Genomic DNA, 18,930 nt, shown 5'->3' on the forward strand with positions numbered 1-18,930 from the left:
GGTATAATATACAGGGTGATTCACCGAGCATGCTCAGTGCTCACCCTCTTTTTCTTCAGTAATTTAAGATCTGATTTTCAATTTTTTTAAATTATATACCTATTTAAATACCATATTATAATAAAATAATTGAGGATTTTCGTACTGCTAAAGAAGTGTTCAGCGGACCTGTAAACTTAAGTTTTTCAAATTAAATCATCCATTTATTATAAAAAAATTATTAATCGGATATTTTTTTCTGAAAATGTTGACGTAGGTATCAAAATTAATATTCTAACGTAAAACATAGGATAATATTTTAGGCCCATGATAATCGGTTTGGATGTTTTGAATTCACGGGAGCTTTTGTGATTTTAAAATTTTAGTAATTAGTATTTATCCATTGACGTTTATAATTTATAAGAATTATACATATTGATAAACAATCCAGTCCAATATTACAAATTCTATTCGAGAGACCATATTGTCGTATAAGGGGTTAGCATGGTCGCAGGTAAATCACCCTGTACACAACACGCCGCCGCGCGCTTTACGAAAATAATAATAATAATAATACTCGAACCGGCGCGCCGTGCCCGCAGACAGCTGGGGGCCGTCTCGCCGCGCGCACGCACACCGCACCGGTCGCGAGTCGCCGTCGCACCGTTTTCGCGTTACATCCCGTTCGTCTTCCGGGTCGCGGAACCATGCGACATTTCGCCACCGCCGCCGGTCTTCCGCGGTGTCCGAACCACGTAGTCGCTCCGTCACCGCCGCCGCCATCGCCGTCGCCGTCACCTCCATCACCTGCTCGGCCGTCCGCTCGCCACTTGTTGACAGAAACCGGGAAACTCGTCACCGACGAGTCGCGGTTCTTTTTCTCGGCCGTTTTTCCTCCGCACCGATGTCCGCGGGTTCCTCGAGTGGAAAACTCACGATTATAATTATACATTGTTATCGCTATCGTTACCATCGTGGTACGATAGCACTCGCACACCACAACATTTAGGCATATATTATATTATTATTACAATAAGCTGTTTTGCACTCGCATCGTCAACTTTTCGGGTGGTGGGTTCGACTAACGACGGACGAGAGCCGCGGGTCATTTAAATATTATATAATAATATATTACACATATATTATATACATGGAGGTTCCGAGGTATGTCTATATATTGTCAACTGTGTACCTATACCACGGTTATATTAGTTTTACAGATGCATGATGATAGTTCTTGTAGACTATGAGTAGTATAATACTACTATTATAATAATATAAATTAAAAACGTATAATATCCAATATATCAAGTAGAAAAAATAATAAATAGTAATATTATGTATTAAAAATGGTGAAAACTTTAATTTGACTTGAAAAATGCAAAATATTATAGTTAAATTCATAAAAAAATGTGTGGACTTCCTAGTTAGAAAAAAAAAGTTTACAACAAACATACGCTTGACAATACATTTTATTGCACTAAAATATATAAACAATATTAGTAAAGTATACCTATTGTTATAATAAATTGCGGTTTTACGACGGCTCCAATATGTGGATGCGAGTTAAGATTGTCAAGTATCCCTAACTATCACTCGAAACTAAACTGTCAATGTCTTTCGCATTGCGAAGCATACAAGACATATCATTTTATGTTTTTACATTTTATATACAACGAATATAGAAAAACAGAGTATTTGTATACCTAATAATAATATGTAAAAACATAATTTGAAGATTCATGTAAAGATCTATAATTAAAATCTTAGGTTGTTTTATTCTGAATCTTGTGAAACTTATTCAACTTATAATAACATATGTATTTACATGTATAAATCTAACTATTTTACAGCTGTTATTGTTATTTATTTATTGTTTATAATGGGTACCTACCTATAATATTTTATTACAATATGTTCGAATTTTTCTTCTATATATATTATTATTATATATGCAATGATGCCCATCCAATAAAATATGTGTCATTAATCGCTATAATAGTAAATAAGTTATATACACCTTAGTATTGAATATTTGACTTGAAAAAAGGGCTAAAATAATTTGAATAAGAATCATAATTCATAATATAATTCATATTATTATTATTATTATTATTATATCTTGCATGACGTGTATGTATGATTTCCGGGCTTGATTCGGACACAGGAAAACATGCGTAAATAGTTTGCTTTAGTATACTATGGCATGGGTGTCCACTGTGGGAGGGGTCAAGAAGGGACATGTCCCACTGGATTTTGCACATTTTATACACGATTTATAGATTTAAACACAAACTATTATAATTTATATTAAAAACATTGAATAAATAAAATTGACGATCACCATTTATTTTATCTATCAATATAATATCATTATGTAGTATTAGTTAATGAAAAATGTGTCGATAATGTTATCACTTAGTTGATTTTTCCAATTTCGTAATGGTTCGCGACCAGGGTTAGGTTAGCCTAAGTGGGCTAAATTTGCCTTAGTAGGCTGGATAGCAGGGAGCTAGTGCTGATGATCCAAGAAAATTCAATTTATGTCAAGCATCTAGCTGATTTTTATTTGTGTGACTTCGTTTTTTTACATTTACGATGAATTTAAAATTAAAACTTCTAAAGAAGGGATAATTTTAGAGTTTTAACCCCGATTTAAAGTTTAAAGGAATATTTAAGTCACGAAACCATAAAAAAATATTGATGGAGAAATATTAATATTATATTATTTGAATATAATATAAGCGTTATGTGGTGATTGTTGGCAGTGTAAGGATACGAATAAATAGTCATTGCACTATTAATAGTTATTTTTTTTTTCCAAATAATACCCCTAACTCTTAAGTCTTAACGTAAATGTCGTAAATAGTAGGCACTTTTGTAACGAATATTCTGTTTTAATATTTAGTAGTTTTATTTAATCGTTTCAAATTAGATCGCATATTTATCCGCATTTCACGTTTATTTTAACTGTTTTTACTTTTTCTACACCTAATTATAGCTGGGTAGTAAGCATCCGTCCATATCGAATCATCGACAAACGGATTATGAAGAAAAGTCTATAATATAAAATATATCAAAATATTGCATAAAATATTACTATAAGAACATTGACTATAAAAGTAAGTAGGGTCGGTACGGTACCTTATCAATTTTGTATTTTATGCTACACGTTCGTTCATACACGACTATAATTTATTTACTACAATGAATTTTTTAACGGTAAACAAATGATTTGTATACAATATACACATTCGTTTTAATAGTTGCCACTTTGTCGGATAAAATAAAATAGTATCCCTTTTTTCCTTAACACAGGAATAAAATATACAAAATCTTTCCACCGTGCATTTGCATTTGCATGGAATGTGGAATTTAAGTTTTTAATAGATTTTAAAAGAAGTATTATTATGTTTTAGTTATAAAAGATAAACAAAAATAAAAATATGAATTTATGATTCAGAAAATGTTTATTTAATTGAAAACAAGAGTTTCATCAACTGAAAAATACGCGTATATATAATCAAATTAATTTTGAAAAGTTCAGTGTTTTTACCACAATAATTATGGAATGTAAATAACAAATTTAACAAACTGTATATTTAATAAAAAAAAAAAAAATAATAATAATATTATAAATATGTCAACCTTTACTATTTAATAAATTTCTCAGGTGTTGTTATGGAAATTAAATGTATAAAAAATAACTTAACAGAGTTTCTTATACAAAACGAATTTATTATAACTCATTGATTCTAATTTAGAACACCATTTTCCCCTACCTAAATCATCCTAAAATAGATAATTAAATCATGGTGTAAAGGATAGAGGTTAGGAATATTTATAAAAGTTACAGTTTAGGTAAACATGTTGAACAATTATTTTGATATTAGAATAATTGTTTAATACAATGTATAAATATCATTATTATGACCTCTAAATACCTTAATATTTGATATTCGATAATTATTACGTCGATGTAATTTAAATATATTCCAAATTTAAATTGATTGTATCTATACGTCATATTTTGTACATTATCCATAACTGATATTATAATTATAATTAATCTCGAATAACGTTTACTTTTGTAATCCTGGTGTTATTGTTTATTATTTGTCAACACAAAAACGAAAAATAAATGATTTAACTTGCACAATGAAATTTAGTATAGAAATTAGAAAAGCGTTCATTCTTCGAAATGAATATAAAATATTAAATGTATATTATTAAATAATTAAATAATTAACATTAAATAATTTACAAAATATTGTATATAGATTCTATTTGTAAACAAATTTACGATAATTTTTAATTAGTAAATATAATATTTAATGTATCGTGATTATACCAAATTTAATTACTTATTCTAACATTTTTCTCAAAGCTAGGTTAGCTTAAAAAAAAAGTGAATAAATTAATTTTTTTATTGAAACAATTCAACGAAATGATAATGATAATAATAATAATATACATATTTTTGATAAACGCACACTAAATAATAAAAAAGTTTGAACACGTCTTCATTTAGGTAACTTACTGCATGAGTGGTATGAATTTCTAATAATAGGTTTTATAAAAATATCTTGTTGGTATATATTATTAAAATAAAATATTATTGATTATTACATTTTAATATTTTATATTATTAGTTATTACCGTTATACACTTTTTATATTGCATTAATTTATTAAAGAACGTTTGCGATTTTGGTGCGTAGTTGATTAATTCGTTAGTGTCTCTTTGCTAAACCATAATTTACCTCTAAGGAATTTTTGGAATTTAAATGATTTTAGCTATTGATAACTTATTTCAATTTTATTTTATTCAGTACAAACTCTGACAAGTACGTGATCGGTATACGAAGTCACATATTGATTATTTTGATTTGACTTTAAAGTTTTCAATTTGTTTAAATTAGTGTGCGATTGAATTAAATTAAATCAATATTAATACATCCAGGATTTATTTTTGGTGATATTTGTCAAATACTTATAAAGAAAACAACTTATCTACATAAATTATAATAATATGTTAAGGTGAGGAATGTATTAAAATTTAAAACCTTCTAAGAGTGAGTAAAAAGTAAGTTGATTTTGAAAAAAAAAAGTTTTTATACTTTTGTGTTACATTTTTTCAATATGAAACACTGAAACTCAAAACAATAAATCTTCATAAATTATTAGTTAGTTTTAAAATTCCAAACTAAAAATCATATCAATCATTATTTTTTAAAAATAAATAGGTATTATGATAATCTATATATATAAGAATCTACCTTGATTTTGGAAACGAAGAAAACCAGTTTGTTTGTTTATTTATTATTGTTATTATTGTTATTATCATTAATATGAATTATTTATTTATTTGTTTGCACTTGCTTTTTTCCATTTGAAATATATATTATTCATTGAACAAATAATTTATTGTTACATATTTTTTTACCATATCTCTATTCTATAATAAAAAGAATACAATTTACCACTCAGCAAAATATATATATATAACACTGATATGTACTCACATATATCAGTGCTTGAATTCAAAATGTAGGATATATCATTTTCAGAAATTAGCAATAACAATAACTATTAACTACAATATATGTAATTATATTATATTATTTGTATAGCCAAAAAATAGTCTTATGTTTTTAAATTAAATTATAAAAAAATAATTTCTTCCGGAGGAAGGTCGGGCAGCTAGTTTATTATAAAGAGAGTACGTAATACTTTTTGAAATAATGTCTGTAAACAGCCTACATTGCTGTATTATGGGTGTTAAATTCAGATATCTCAGATCATTATTTCTGATTTTATATTATACAAAGCATTACAGAGTTTTTTGAATTATGAACAATATAATATTATATACGAACATATAATTTGCCTTTCAATTTAATATTATTTATACAAATTATTGTTATATTATTTTACTAAATTTTAGTTTTAATTGCAATATGAATTCACCCACTAGCGACTAGGTATTGAATTAAATAATATTTAAACTCGTACTACATGTTATGCATTAGTGTAGCTTAGTGTAAGTATGGGCTGGATTAAATATAAGAAAATTTGAGATTAAAAAAAAATAATAATAATTCAAATGGAAATGGCAAAAAAAATGTCATCGTAATAATTATTTTTTTCCATATAAAATATGTGTATGCACGTTCGTACCTTGAATACGAATTGAAAATATTGTCAAGTGGAAGTACAAAATGTTTTTATTCGTGTCGAAACTATGATTTTATGAAAATTTAGTGAAATGTCACGAAATAAAAAATTCAGCAGAATATCATTATATCTGGCAAGAAATTCAAATATTTAATTGAAATTTTCCATAACTCAGAGAATACATCATTCACGTGAAATCTCCCGCATATTGATAATGTATAATATAATAGGTATTATAATAAAATTTGTTTGGTCTTTCAATTACTTAAAATGTTTGATAGCTTAGATTCGCGTTCACCTCCCTCGAGCTTTGAGTTATGATGAATATTTTAACTCTACATGCCAATTTATTATAAAGGTAGGAGATAGGTATCTATAAATAATTTTTAATTATTATTTTAATGAAAATCGTTCTATTTCGAATCCCCAGTGATTTTAACAATATGATAATTCAATGCGTTCTGTTTGGGTTTATTTTCTTATATTACTTAAGTATTTATAAACATTATTTTTTATTTGAAAACATTTGAAAATATAAATCAACCATTGAAAGTTTACCGAAAATATATAAAATACATTGTAGGCCTTAGATTACGATTATTTAGTACTTGAATTATATTGATTCAGTATTATCGTGAACAGCCTATAGAAAAGATTCGGTACAGGTGTATTATGGTTTTAAATGAAAGCTGACAGTTTTGTGGACAATAATTTTACTCGAAGTATCTTCCGCAGGTAAACGTCAATAAATTCTTCGGAACGGGTCTTTGACTCTCAGTGACTATGGATATCTGTTTTATTCGCAAGTTGAACAGTAGATAGATATACCTATCTATGTATATTATGTATAACCTATTAACCTATATAATATTTTCAAAAGGATTTGCATGCCTGTACCAGACAAAAAGGAATTTTTTTGTTGCGGGTAACTTTTAAATATAACTACCTCTTAGTCATTACTGTGAAATCGGCTTTTCTTTTTTGATACCCAACCAATGTTTTTGTTGTCTTTGACAGAAAACCAAAGCGTGAAATTCATATATGAATGCGCCCTAAATGCATCGTTCCGTGATCGTGCTTTTTAAAAACGTTATTTAAATTTTTGAAATTTCATTACAATAGTGTAAATAAACGCGAGACTTATCACCTAAAACCTAATTTAACTGTTTAAAGTTTTATTTAAAATTATTAACAAATTTTTTTTAGTTTAAATTGTATTAATTTTAACTTATCATAGTATTATTGTATTATTATATTATTTATTTTTAATGTTATAATATATTAGTCATAATAGTATCATTTATCTTGTAACAAAGTATTTGTAACTCCTACTTAGTTATTCCTTATATAAATATTGTACACACTTGGAAAAACTACTTAACATTGATATCTATAGATAAAATATTCAATCGATAAATAAGACTACTAGAAACTTTTAAATCTCATCAGCTCTTCTGCTCGAGCGTTAATTAAAACTGTCAAAACAAGCAAAGAAGCACAATGTTAGAACTAAAAAAAGCGTTCTACGATGCCAGCTCAAAAAATATTTACCTACTTAATGAATAAAATATCGATCTTCTCTGCAGTCAAATTCAAAATTTTGAGATAAATTTCTATCACCACAGAACATGGTATAAAATTGTATAAAATTGTATAAAATCTAAATATTTAAAATATAATCTTTAAATACCTATAAAGTACTGAAAATCATAATTCGAATAAACCAGGGATGGAAAACGTTTTTAATTTTTTCGTTTTCGTTTTTGTTTATTGAATTAAAAATTATCATTTTTGTTTAACGTTTTTAAAAACGTTATTTTCCTATTTTTTCCAAATAATGTTTTTGATAATATATTTTTTTTTTAATATTATATTCTTATAACTTATAACTTTTAACTTTTAAGTTATAATAGTAACACGCAATACAGAAATGCACTTAAAAGTTAAAAATTAAAATTAATATATTATTCTTAATTTTTAAATTTTAAATCAAAATTATAATTTATATAAAAATTAGAAAATTCAAAATTTCTGATTTCAAATTAAAATGTTTTTAAAGTTAAAGATTAAAAAGTAAAGACAAGTGAATTTTTTTTTCGTTGTAAAATTTAATAATGTATAATACTATAGTTTATTTTCGTTAACGTTTTTGATTTCGTTATTAAATTTTTGTCGGTTTTTGTGATTTTTTTTTATCGTTTTTAAGTTGTTTTTTGTTTTTGTTGATTAATTATTTTCGTTTTTTGTGTTTTTTTCGTTTTCGTTTTATTAATTGTTTTAGGTTTTTGTTTTTTTCCGTTTAATAACGTTTTTTAATCGTTTCCCATCCCTGGAATAAACTCGTTATTAACGGAAACATTGGTGGTGAACATGCTTAATAAATCACCCTGGATATTTAATTATTTGGCACAGTTTTTTTATTTATAAAATTTGAATTAAAACGTATTCCAGGCATAGAAATAATATAAAAATGTAGTTCCCGTAACAATTTCTACCAGTACTTGGGTACTTGTACTCAGAACACGTTTAGTAACAAAATTTAGTTACTAAACGTGGTGTTTGCATTTAGTCACTAAATGCAAACACCGCGCTACACCAATCCATATAATATATACACACATAATATTATTTTTATTAAAGTAATTTAATTTACTATTAGACATGAGTATGATAATATCACAAAATAAATTAAATTTCGTCCATTCTGTGATAATACAGTAGGTTTAATAAACTGTTGTCAAAAAATTATCAAAAACTAGTTTTGCGTAAAAATTTCCGTTTTTCATTATTTTTTTTTTTGTTTTTCCGGATGCTTTTGAAAATAACTGGGCGTTTTCTATTTTGACTACCTTTTAAAAGTAACGATTTTTAAAAGTAGAAGTGGAAAATCATTAAATTCTTACTAGTCTTATAAGTACTAAAAAACATGTTTACAGACAGGGAAAAATCTTACATACCTATCATTGTTAAATCAATACACTCATTGCTCCACTCAGATTCTAAAAACAAAAGTCAATACCAATTTTCAAACAATTTATTGGTGAGACATTTGGCTTATATATAACATTAAGCCTACCAGCTATATTTGGATGTGACTATGACTTGTTTTAGTCAATGTTTCGATAAATGGTTGTTATTTGTAGGTACCTAATATAATATACCTAATTTACTTTCGGCTTTGATGATCATTGTTGATTTAATTTTATGCCTCAAGATCAGGATATTTATGAAACACCGTTTTACATTGTGTGCATCACGCTAAAGATTTTAACGATAATGTTTTAGCCAATCTCAGTAATTATTTCTGTGAGAGCCTAAATGAAAAAAAATGAGCCACAAGGATTTTCAAACCTATTGAATTTCTTTTTAAAAGATGCAAAGAAGATATAATCCCTTTGTGTCGTATTGTTTTTTTTTGTATCCAAAAAAAAAAAACTCACGGAAATGCCTCGTTTTTTATTTTTATGTGGCGCATTATATTTTCACGTCTTGTATTTTGTATAGTGACAAAAGCTCGCAAAAAACCCATTAAAACATTTTATAAATGGTTTAAGCGCATGCGCACGCGTGTGTGTTTATACCGTAAATTTTTTTTTCTTCTGTCAATATATATATATATATATATATTTTGACGTAAACGTAAACGACACGGCGTATTGTGCCTTTGGGAAAATTACTTCGGGATTGGATTTATTTCAATTGTCCCCCCCCCCAAATGATGATAGATATTACAATATATATATATATATATACACGATAAATTTAATATTATCGTTCAAACCTATAAAACGTTTGCTAGCGTTTGCTAACGTAATATTATTTTCTTATCCGACAAGGCCAAATAGGTCGTATGAATTATTGGGACACGTCATATTATATTCATACCGTGTTAGGTTTTATAAAATATGTATCTATACTAGCTGACTGGCAGTACCATGCCACAATTATAATATGTTTACTTATGTACTCAAAAATAATTAATACTGTGGTAGTGTAATCAGTGCGTAAAAATGTCAATATGTCAATATATCAAATCGCAACATGTCCAAACGCATTTTTTTTTTTTTAACTCAACTAGCTCAACTGCGAATACCAATCTCCATGTCCCCGGACTCCCCCCCCCCCCCAATTTGGAATTTCGACACAAAATGAACTCCATTAGCTTATGCTAGATTGTGCTTTTAATTCCGTCGTTTGAGCTCAACTCCTTCCAAAGTTATTCAACTTTCAAAGTAGGGGGCTGGGGACATCCTTAGCCCCACCACTTTGGAATTTTCAAACAAAATCAACTCCATTCGTGTGTGCTTCGTTTGTGCTGGTTTGTGCTTTTAACCCCGTTATTTGTGCTCAACCCCTTCCAAAGTTAGGGGTTAAAATGTAATCCCAGCTACTCCATTTTGTCTTGCCAATCTGTAATTCGCGGACAACAAACTCTTCACAACCGTTATATTAGTGTGATGCATCACTATATCAGGGTATTACTATCACAATGCTTAGTTATATTTATAATTAAATTGTATTTAAATATATTTTTTTTTTTTAATATGAACCCTACAAATGACACAAAGCAGGATCAACAACAATTAGTTATACATGTCTTTATCTGGTATGAAATTGAGTATAGAATATAATAATTAATATAAAAATATTATATAGATATTGGTTATACTTAAGTTTCATTGATTGAGTTGAAATTTTTTTTTAACGTTCGACAATCATGCACTTATAATAAAAACTATTTTCTAATCCACATCGTTTTGATTTTCCAAAATACATAGAATGTATTTAAAGTACCACCTGTATCACATGGAGCTCGAATACCATAATAATATATTATGATATTATAAAATAAAAATTACACTATTCGGCCAATGTAATATTGTTTAAAAGTAAAATTATTATATTTTGATAATTATTTCATATTTATGTTTGCATAATATCAAAGATATAATTTACATTCACTTGGTCGTTTTATGTGTATATATATGCAGTGAAACGACCACGGATATTTGTGCCCCATTTTGACCTAATAACCGTTATAAGTTCATCCAAATTCATTTTTAATAAACATTTTTTTTGTTTGTAAATTATATAAACAAAATATATAACTTTGAAATTTTAATAGGTATTAAAACGTATTAAAATAAATTTTCAGATTTTTTTTCGTATCATAATTTCTTGATGTTATTACTCATGACGAATTCATTATTGCATAATCTTAACAAACTACTGAGGAATCATAATAATTTAAATACAAATTAAGTCATTTTTGGAACTCAAAATTATCTGATATAATGCTCTGTTGAAAATGCTTCAGTTATACTGACTGAATATGTCGATATTGGTGACATTTGTATATTATAATCGTATAGACTTAAAATATGTAATCGCACACATCAAAATGTATGAAATAATGGTGAAATATAAAAAGTATTTAAAATACTTAATATATTTTTCCATATAATTTTATGTAAGTCAATTTAAGTTGAACATTTTTTAGTAAGCTACTTTGACTATTTTATAAGATAAATATTAGTTATGTAATATGTAATTAAAAAGTTCATCATATGAAGTGTATCAGAAACGATATTAAACCTACATCTTACTAAAATATTGTATATAATTGATCTAAACTCGTATTTGGTTAATATTTTTGATAATAGTATATGACAATTGACGAATTGACGATTTGTATATTTTGATTATGAATTATAATGCATTAAATATTGGTCATAATGCCATGGCTCTTTATATTTATCTAAACGGTCGATATGGTGTATTATTTGCTTTATTATAATAATTATGTGCATGACAATTGTAAATCGTCTGAAGTTGAATTAGAAAAAATGTCATGTGTTGCTTAGAAATTATACCTACCTATTCCAAATAAACTTCTGTATAATAATGTTAGCTGTTATGTCTGACATATTCAAGTTTTGAATTATTTTTTTAAATTATGGTTTTAACTGAATCTTGTATTTTTGTAAGTAAAATTACTCTTTATTCATCCAAGTGCTAGGTACCTACTGAGCTATACGCTACAACGTTCTGATATTCTATGACAACAAGAACACTTCGGTGTGTAGATAATGCACTAGACTACAACTACTTAGAGTGCATACATTACAATAGTGTACGGTGCCGGCAACTGTTTTTAAAATTATTTTTCGTAAATGCACCAGCTTAACAAAACAATTTGATAACATATTATTAAGTGAAAACATTATAATAATTATATTTCATTATTACATAAAACATTTATTATTGTTGTAAAACATATTATTTGTCATTAAAAATAATTCCTTTGTATTCTTAAATCAATTATTTTAGATTTGAACCAATTGAATATTAAACACAACTGTTTTAAAAGTATCAAAAACAAATATTATATATATAAAAGAACCGTCTTATTGTTTTTTTTCTTTGTAACAATAATTATTTGAATTAAAAATGTAGTCTAAATATATTTGTTGTCAATTCACTTAATTTACAATATAAATCGCTTTGTTAATTCATTAAAAAGCATAGTGAATATGGTAAAGATTTTAAAATAACAATATTCTAAAATGATTATGTATAAAAATCCTTCATGGAATTTTATTTTAATCGATTTAATATATTTTAATTTTACGGGATATGATTTATTGTTATTTCAGTTAAGGTGGACTTTACAATATCTTAAAAGTCACCAATTTAAATTATTTAAATTTATAGCGGTCTTCTTTTAATTTTATAATATTTGAAGTATACCTATTTAAAAATACCAAAAATCATATTTTGATAACTGAATTATTGAAAGAAAAAATAACGTGTGATAATTCTTGATGAATCATCCTGTATACATTTTACCTACATCAAATTTATTACCGATATATTTTAACCAACATTTTTAAAACATTAAAAAACCGATATTTTATCGGTTTGTGCACGAAAATTGATGGTGAATGTTGTACTATAATATGTTATATTATAATATTATACTCTGAATATGTAACAAATCACGTACATAATAACTATTACATATTATACAATGCATATTCGATTTTTCCTCAAACACGCCACGTTACAATATCTGTTATGTGTACCTATATAATCGGTATGTGCTGCGTGTTTATAATGACGCTTTAAAGTATTGGTAAAGCATTAATTAAATTATATATAATGACAATAATTATTACACAAAAAAGTCATGTGATTAATACAATTTGCATCCAATAAATTTGCTTCTGTTTCTTATTATAAGTAGGCACGCGTGTACCTATATACTGGAGCCAAAATATATGACATGCTCCTCTGTAGTTACTAATTATTACCGATGCTTGTTCACTATGCAGTTCTCGTATTGTTTTCGAGTAAATAGTTTTCATCAGATGAAGAATAATATTGTAATGATAGAAATATAATATAATGTAATTACCTACGCCGCTGGGGTACATTAAAATAAGATTTAATTATTTTATAAACGAGCGAAAGTGTCATTAATGGGTGGCTGATACGTAAACGTAACATGTTATATATTATCATTTATTGTAAACTGTTATTATTATTAATATTAATTTGTTTTGATACCTTATATCTATATGTATATTCTGTATCACATTTACCTATTGTGCCTAAGGTATAGATTGTAAATTTCATTTAAAAATAAAAAAAATAAAAAAAAATAATTTTATAATGAAAAAATTAACTGGATTACTCCGAGTTGTGATACGATATGTTCATGTTTGTACTGACTATTTTTGTTGTTATATAATACACGTTTTACATTACCGGCTTGATTTGTTTCAGTCACATAACATTTTATACTTCATAATATCTTCATATCTTCATTAGACGATTTGTTATTTGAACACTGCAGATAATATTGTTTTGATTTTAAATAATAATATATATTTCATAATTAATCACTTGATCTAACTCGTATCAAATCCATATATCGGACGTTTATACAAGATAGGTATATTATAATATTTATCATTATTCAATTACCTATCTACAAAAACTATTGGTAGGTACTAATTATAAATTCCTAACTGTGTAATTATTATAATGTTAAATTCAATCGATTGTTCTGCATTCCTCACATCAGAAAACAGAGCATAGTGGACCAACAGAAACACGCATGATGTCCAGAATTTCAAAAGTTGATTTAGGATAGTAGATTTTTTTCGATAATTTACTGTGGACACTATATGCGCCGCACGCCGTACCCTAGGGGTAAATAATAAGGGTTTCCATTTTCAATTATTAGGTTACCGTATTCAATTGTACACGTTCAAGATCCCTTTTAGGAAATTAAATTATTTATTATACCTATTTCGTATTCATGTGCCGTAGTCATCCTTATGACCACCACCGAAATTGCTCAATATTCTAATGATTGTAATCAAAGTATATATTCATGCATATTTTGCATGTGCATTATTGTGATTTGAATGATATTAATTATAACACGAGATACAATAATACATATAAGTTATAACTGTGTATACCTTGTACACACGATTGAAAATATAAAATATAACGATTTCGTTATTACCCTATAAAATCAAATATTTCCTATCCAATGGTTGTATTGTATTGATTTTGAACAATTTTTTCAGACAATAATAATTGTAACTTGCCCAGACACTTTTGATATTATTACTTATTAATGTCATAATATTATAATGCGTTATACACAAAAGAACTATTTTCGACTAATATGAACTAAAATATTCATTTTTGAATTTAGCACTATAATAATAGGTACATAAATGATGTACCTCTTTATTTATTGTTCAATTTTATAAACGTATGATCATAAATAAAATATAAAATAAGATGCATCAAAAAAAATAATATGTGTATATACACAAAGTATTATAAAAATATAATTATCTCGTAACTGGCATTTTAATAACAAGCGTTGGTCAAAATATATTGTTTCCGAGGCTATATTGCACAAACGTTGTTTTCATTAGAATAATTTGTTTTGAATTTTATAAAGCTTGAGACAAAGAAAAATGAAAAATTTAAAAATTACCTCTTAATTGAGACGAATTATCACGTTCTTTTCAGGACTAATTGCCATTTAACGACCTCTGGCTTAAAATATACTGGAAACCTTTCCGGGTCACGGACCCTTCAAAATACTTGGAGCGTTAGTGATTTTCTTTTCTATACAGTAAATAACTGGATGTACATAATATTCGCTCACTGATTGGTAACTTTTAGAGTCCTGATTCTGTCGTGTTTCACTAAAGTTTTTACGTCTATTGGACGATTACTATAATCTGCAGATTTTGAAGTATGCAAAAATTAGTATAATTAAAAACAAAATGTTTACTTTTATTATATAGGTGCATAATATTTTTCACCTATTTTTAATTGAATACATTACAATACAGATACTGTTTTTTGGGTTATCAATTTATATACCATGTAATAATATAAGTATTTAGTTTCGTTCATGTCATTTATTAATTCATGATAAAAAGAAAAACAATTATGATAGATGATTTTTTTATTGAGCTGTAAGACAAAGTTGAACATTATAATACTCAATGACTGATTGTTCTTGATTGGTTATTATATTAAAGTATAAAAACCGTAGACAATCATCCCATAATTTATTTTTTAGTGATTTTTTTTTTGTGTATTGTACGCATAAATGCATATTAATTTCAGAATTTTTAGTGCATACAAACACAGACTTTACTTACAACATCACACCTTATCTAAACATGATTATGTATCGACATTATATAAGTCAGGTTTAGGTGATATTATCAGAGAATTCTATATTTGCGGGTTGTTCATCATGGCCTCACCTAACTCAGATATATTGTATTTTTATATCCACACCATAGTTTTGAATCTTATTCTTTTCAAAACGACCTTCTTCTAAAGTCTTATTTGTTAGTAAAAAAAAAAAAAAAAAATACAATAAAATATATTATTAATTTGTAATGTACCTACCTAAACAACATTTTGCTTTATTTTAAACGCTATAATACGATAGGTAGTTTATTTTATTCAGTATTTTTTGTTTTAATTTTAGTCACATAAATACGTGGATACTATATGTAGGTAGGTAGGTACCTACAAAATATTGTTTTGTGCTTATGTTTTATTTTATAAAGTCAACGAATGAACAAAATAATACTTTTAGATGGATTAAAATATTGAGTAAAGTTAAATAATAAAATAAATTATAACAACTGTGTCGGTTTTTTCTCAGTTTTTATATTGTGTGTTTCACTGTCTATCAGTGCATAATTTTTCTAAGCTATACAGTATAAAATATACAGTGTACACGTAGGTACTTTTATATTAGAAACGTATAAATAACTGTGGAACGTCTTCTTTAGAAGACACCTGATTTATTTGATTTGCACATATATAGATTTTTTAAATACAAACGTCAACATAATTCACACCAGATAAGATATTATCCAATCTAAGTTATCCAATAATACGTTTATGTAGTGGCCAGAAAAATTTGATTTGAGTTAGTAAAGTAGCAAGCAGACATTATATTCTTAAATGGAATTTAGTATTGTTTTATATGATAATCAATTGTAATATTATATATTCGTGAAAATCGTTTATAAATATAATAATGACATAGAAAATATTAATTATAAATAATTATAAATATTATACAGTAGGTAGTGTTTACTTTAAAATATATGAATCTCAAATAGGATAGAATAAATAGACATTTCATTAAATTAAACCATATCTAATTAACTCTATTACATTCAAATATTTTAAGTTCATTTTTATGATTTACATAATTGGTGTAGTAAAATTTTATATTAATAACTGAATGTATTTCCAATATATAGAATAATAAAAACAAATATCTTGATGAATTGATGAATAATTAAAGAAAAATAAATTGGAAGATAACCTAAATAATTTTAGTAAAACAATAAACGTAATAACTGAAGTCTGAAGAACAAGGTAAAGAGTTATAAGATTATCGTATGTGTATTGAATTCTCTCTATGGTATAAAAAGAATTACAGTTTTTCAGTGAATATTACAAATTATATAAATGGCAGTTAAAACTTGAAAGTGAGCAAAAACCCCTGTACTTAAACAGCAAAAATAAAATTAACATAATACACATTTTCATATCATATGTTCACATAATGTATTTTGTTTTCCAACAACCACTTTAAAGGGTGGGGGGGGGGGTTTACAAATAATGAGGAACGTTTTCGCTGTTTTTTTTTTTTCAAAAATAATAACTATTGCTGGGGCACTCGACTGGAAAATAATATACGTCTGAGAGCTGTGTGCATCATAATAATGTCTGTTATATTATTTGCATTAAAATTTAACAATATTTAATTTGCAATGTGTTCAGGGACGCCAATCAGAGCAGTGGCGCGTTGTGGGACTATGGCGGGCTGGACGGTTGGCCGTGGCAGGAGTATCGGATGAGGTACTCTCCCGAGGTGACAGTGCTGTTCTGCATCGCGTACGCGGCCGTGTTCGTGGTGGGCTTCGTAGGCAACATTTCTGTGGTGCTGGTGGTGTACAAGAACGTGAGGATGCAGTCATCGCCCACCAACATATTCATCGTCAACCTGGCCATTGCCGACCTGCTGGTCATCGTCGTCTGCGTGCCGTTCACGCTCATCGGCAGCATCACCACCGGTAAGCATGATCGCGCTTATCATAATAATATATTGGAGTGGTATACCGACGAGATAAAAATATTCGTACAAAGAAAACACTCGCAAAGTCAAATGTCAAATATTTTTTTTTGCTTTAATAGGTGACAATGACCAATACTAAAAAAAATAAAATACATCATTATAAAACAATATTATAGGTTTATACATTTGTCGATTTCCTCTAAATCTGGGAGTATGCCAGGCCAAGTTCAAGCAGCATGTCTGTGTATTTTTTACTTGAACCTATTCATTCGGTTTATTCACCCCCATATATCATATTTTGATTTCTTTGGAATTTTAAAACTAAAACACTGATTAAGCTGAAATATCTTAGGAAAATGTAAGACATTGAGCCCATAATATTAAGCCGTTTCAATGTGGGAGACATTAAAAAAAAGTTAGCCTATTAAATAAGTAGTTGTGATATCTAAGATTACTCTTTCTTTAGTCCATACTCCATACCTTCACATCACTCCTACACTCATACAACATTGTTCCCTTTCATTCTTATTGCTTAATACTTGGCTAGTTTCCTGAAAATCTAACAAGTGAATGATGGAAAGGAGAGAATTCATAAAAAAAAATGAACCCTCTCATAGAATTCAACGTATCAATGTAGGGATATCCATATTGTGGCCAAGTTTGTTTGAGCCTCATTAAAAAAAAAACCGTCGACAGCTGAAAATAAAAGATCGCACATGCAGGGTGCCAGGTGTAGACAATGTATAAGAAGATAATTCTAAAACTGGCCAAGTGTTAAGCAATAAAAATAAATGAGCATTGTTGCAAACAATTTTCAATAAGTATTTTTTTACTATATTATCTACTTTTATATTATTTTAATGTAAGAACCGTTTTGGTTTTCTTGTTATCGTTATTATTATTATTATTATTATCATTTTTTTTTCTCTCTTCTCTTTTGTTTTTAATGATAAGTAGTCTTTCTGTGATACGAGTTTTTACCTTCGTTTAGAGCAATTTCTAGTATTATGCCGCTATAGGTATTCGTTTTTACCATGACACCATGTATACATGATGTAACTAGAATAAACAACTATTAATCAATAATTATTGCTCATGAAATGAGCAGTGGGTGTAGGTATT

At 27.2% G+C, this 18,930-nt stretch overlaps 1 protein-coding gene across 1 annotated transcript in view; it reads left to right on the forward strand.

Annotated features, from left to right (window-relative positions):
• The first annotated feature begins 594 nt into the window (after positions 1-594).
• The window catches only part of LOC100570021 (neuropeptide SIFamide receptor-like), a 91,166-nt gene continuing 72,830 nt past the window's right edge, over positions 595-18,930 (forward strand). Inside the window, exons 1-2 of the mRNA XM_029486553.1 lie at positions 595-1,143; positions 17,514-17,806. Of these exons, the coding sequence (XP_029342413.1) occupies positions 1,130-1,143; positions 17,514-17,806 (307 nt within the window). The 5' untranslated portion in view covers positions 595-1,129. The remainder of the gene's footprint in view (positions 1,144-17,513; positions 17,807-18,930) is intronic.

This window comes from Acyrthosiphon pisum, chromosome A1 (assembly GCF_005508785.2).
Source record: "Acyrthosiphon pisum isolate AL4f chromosome A1, pea_aphid_22Mar2018_4r6ur, whole genome shotgun sequence".
Lineage (NCBI taxonomy): Eukaryota > Metazoa > Arthropoda > Insecta > Hemiptera > Aphididae > Acyrthosiphon > Acyrthosiphon pisum.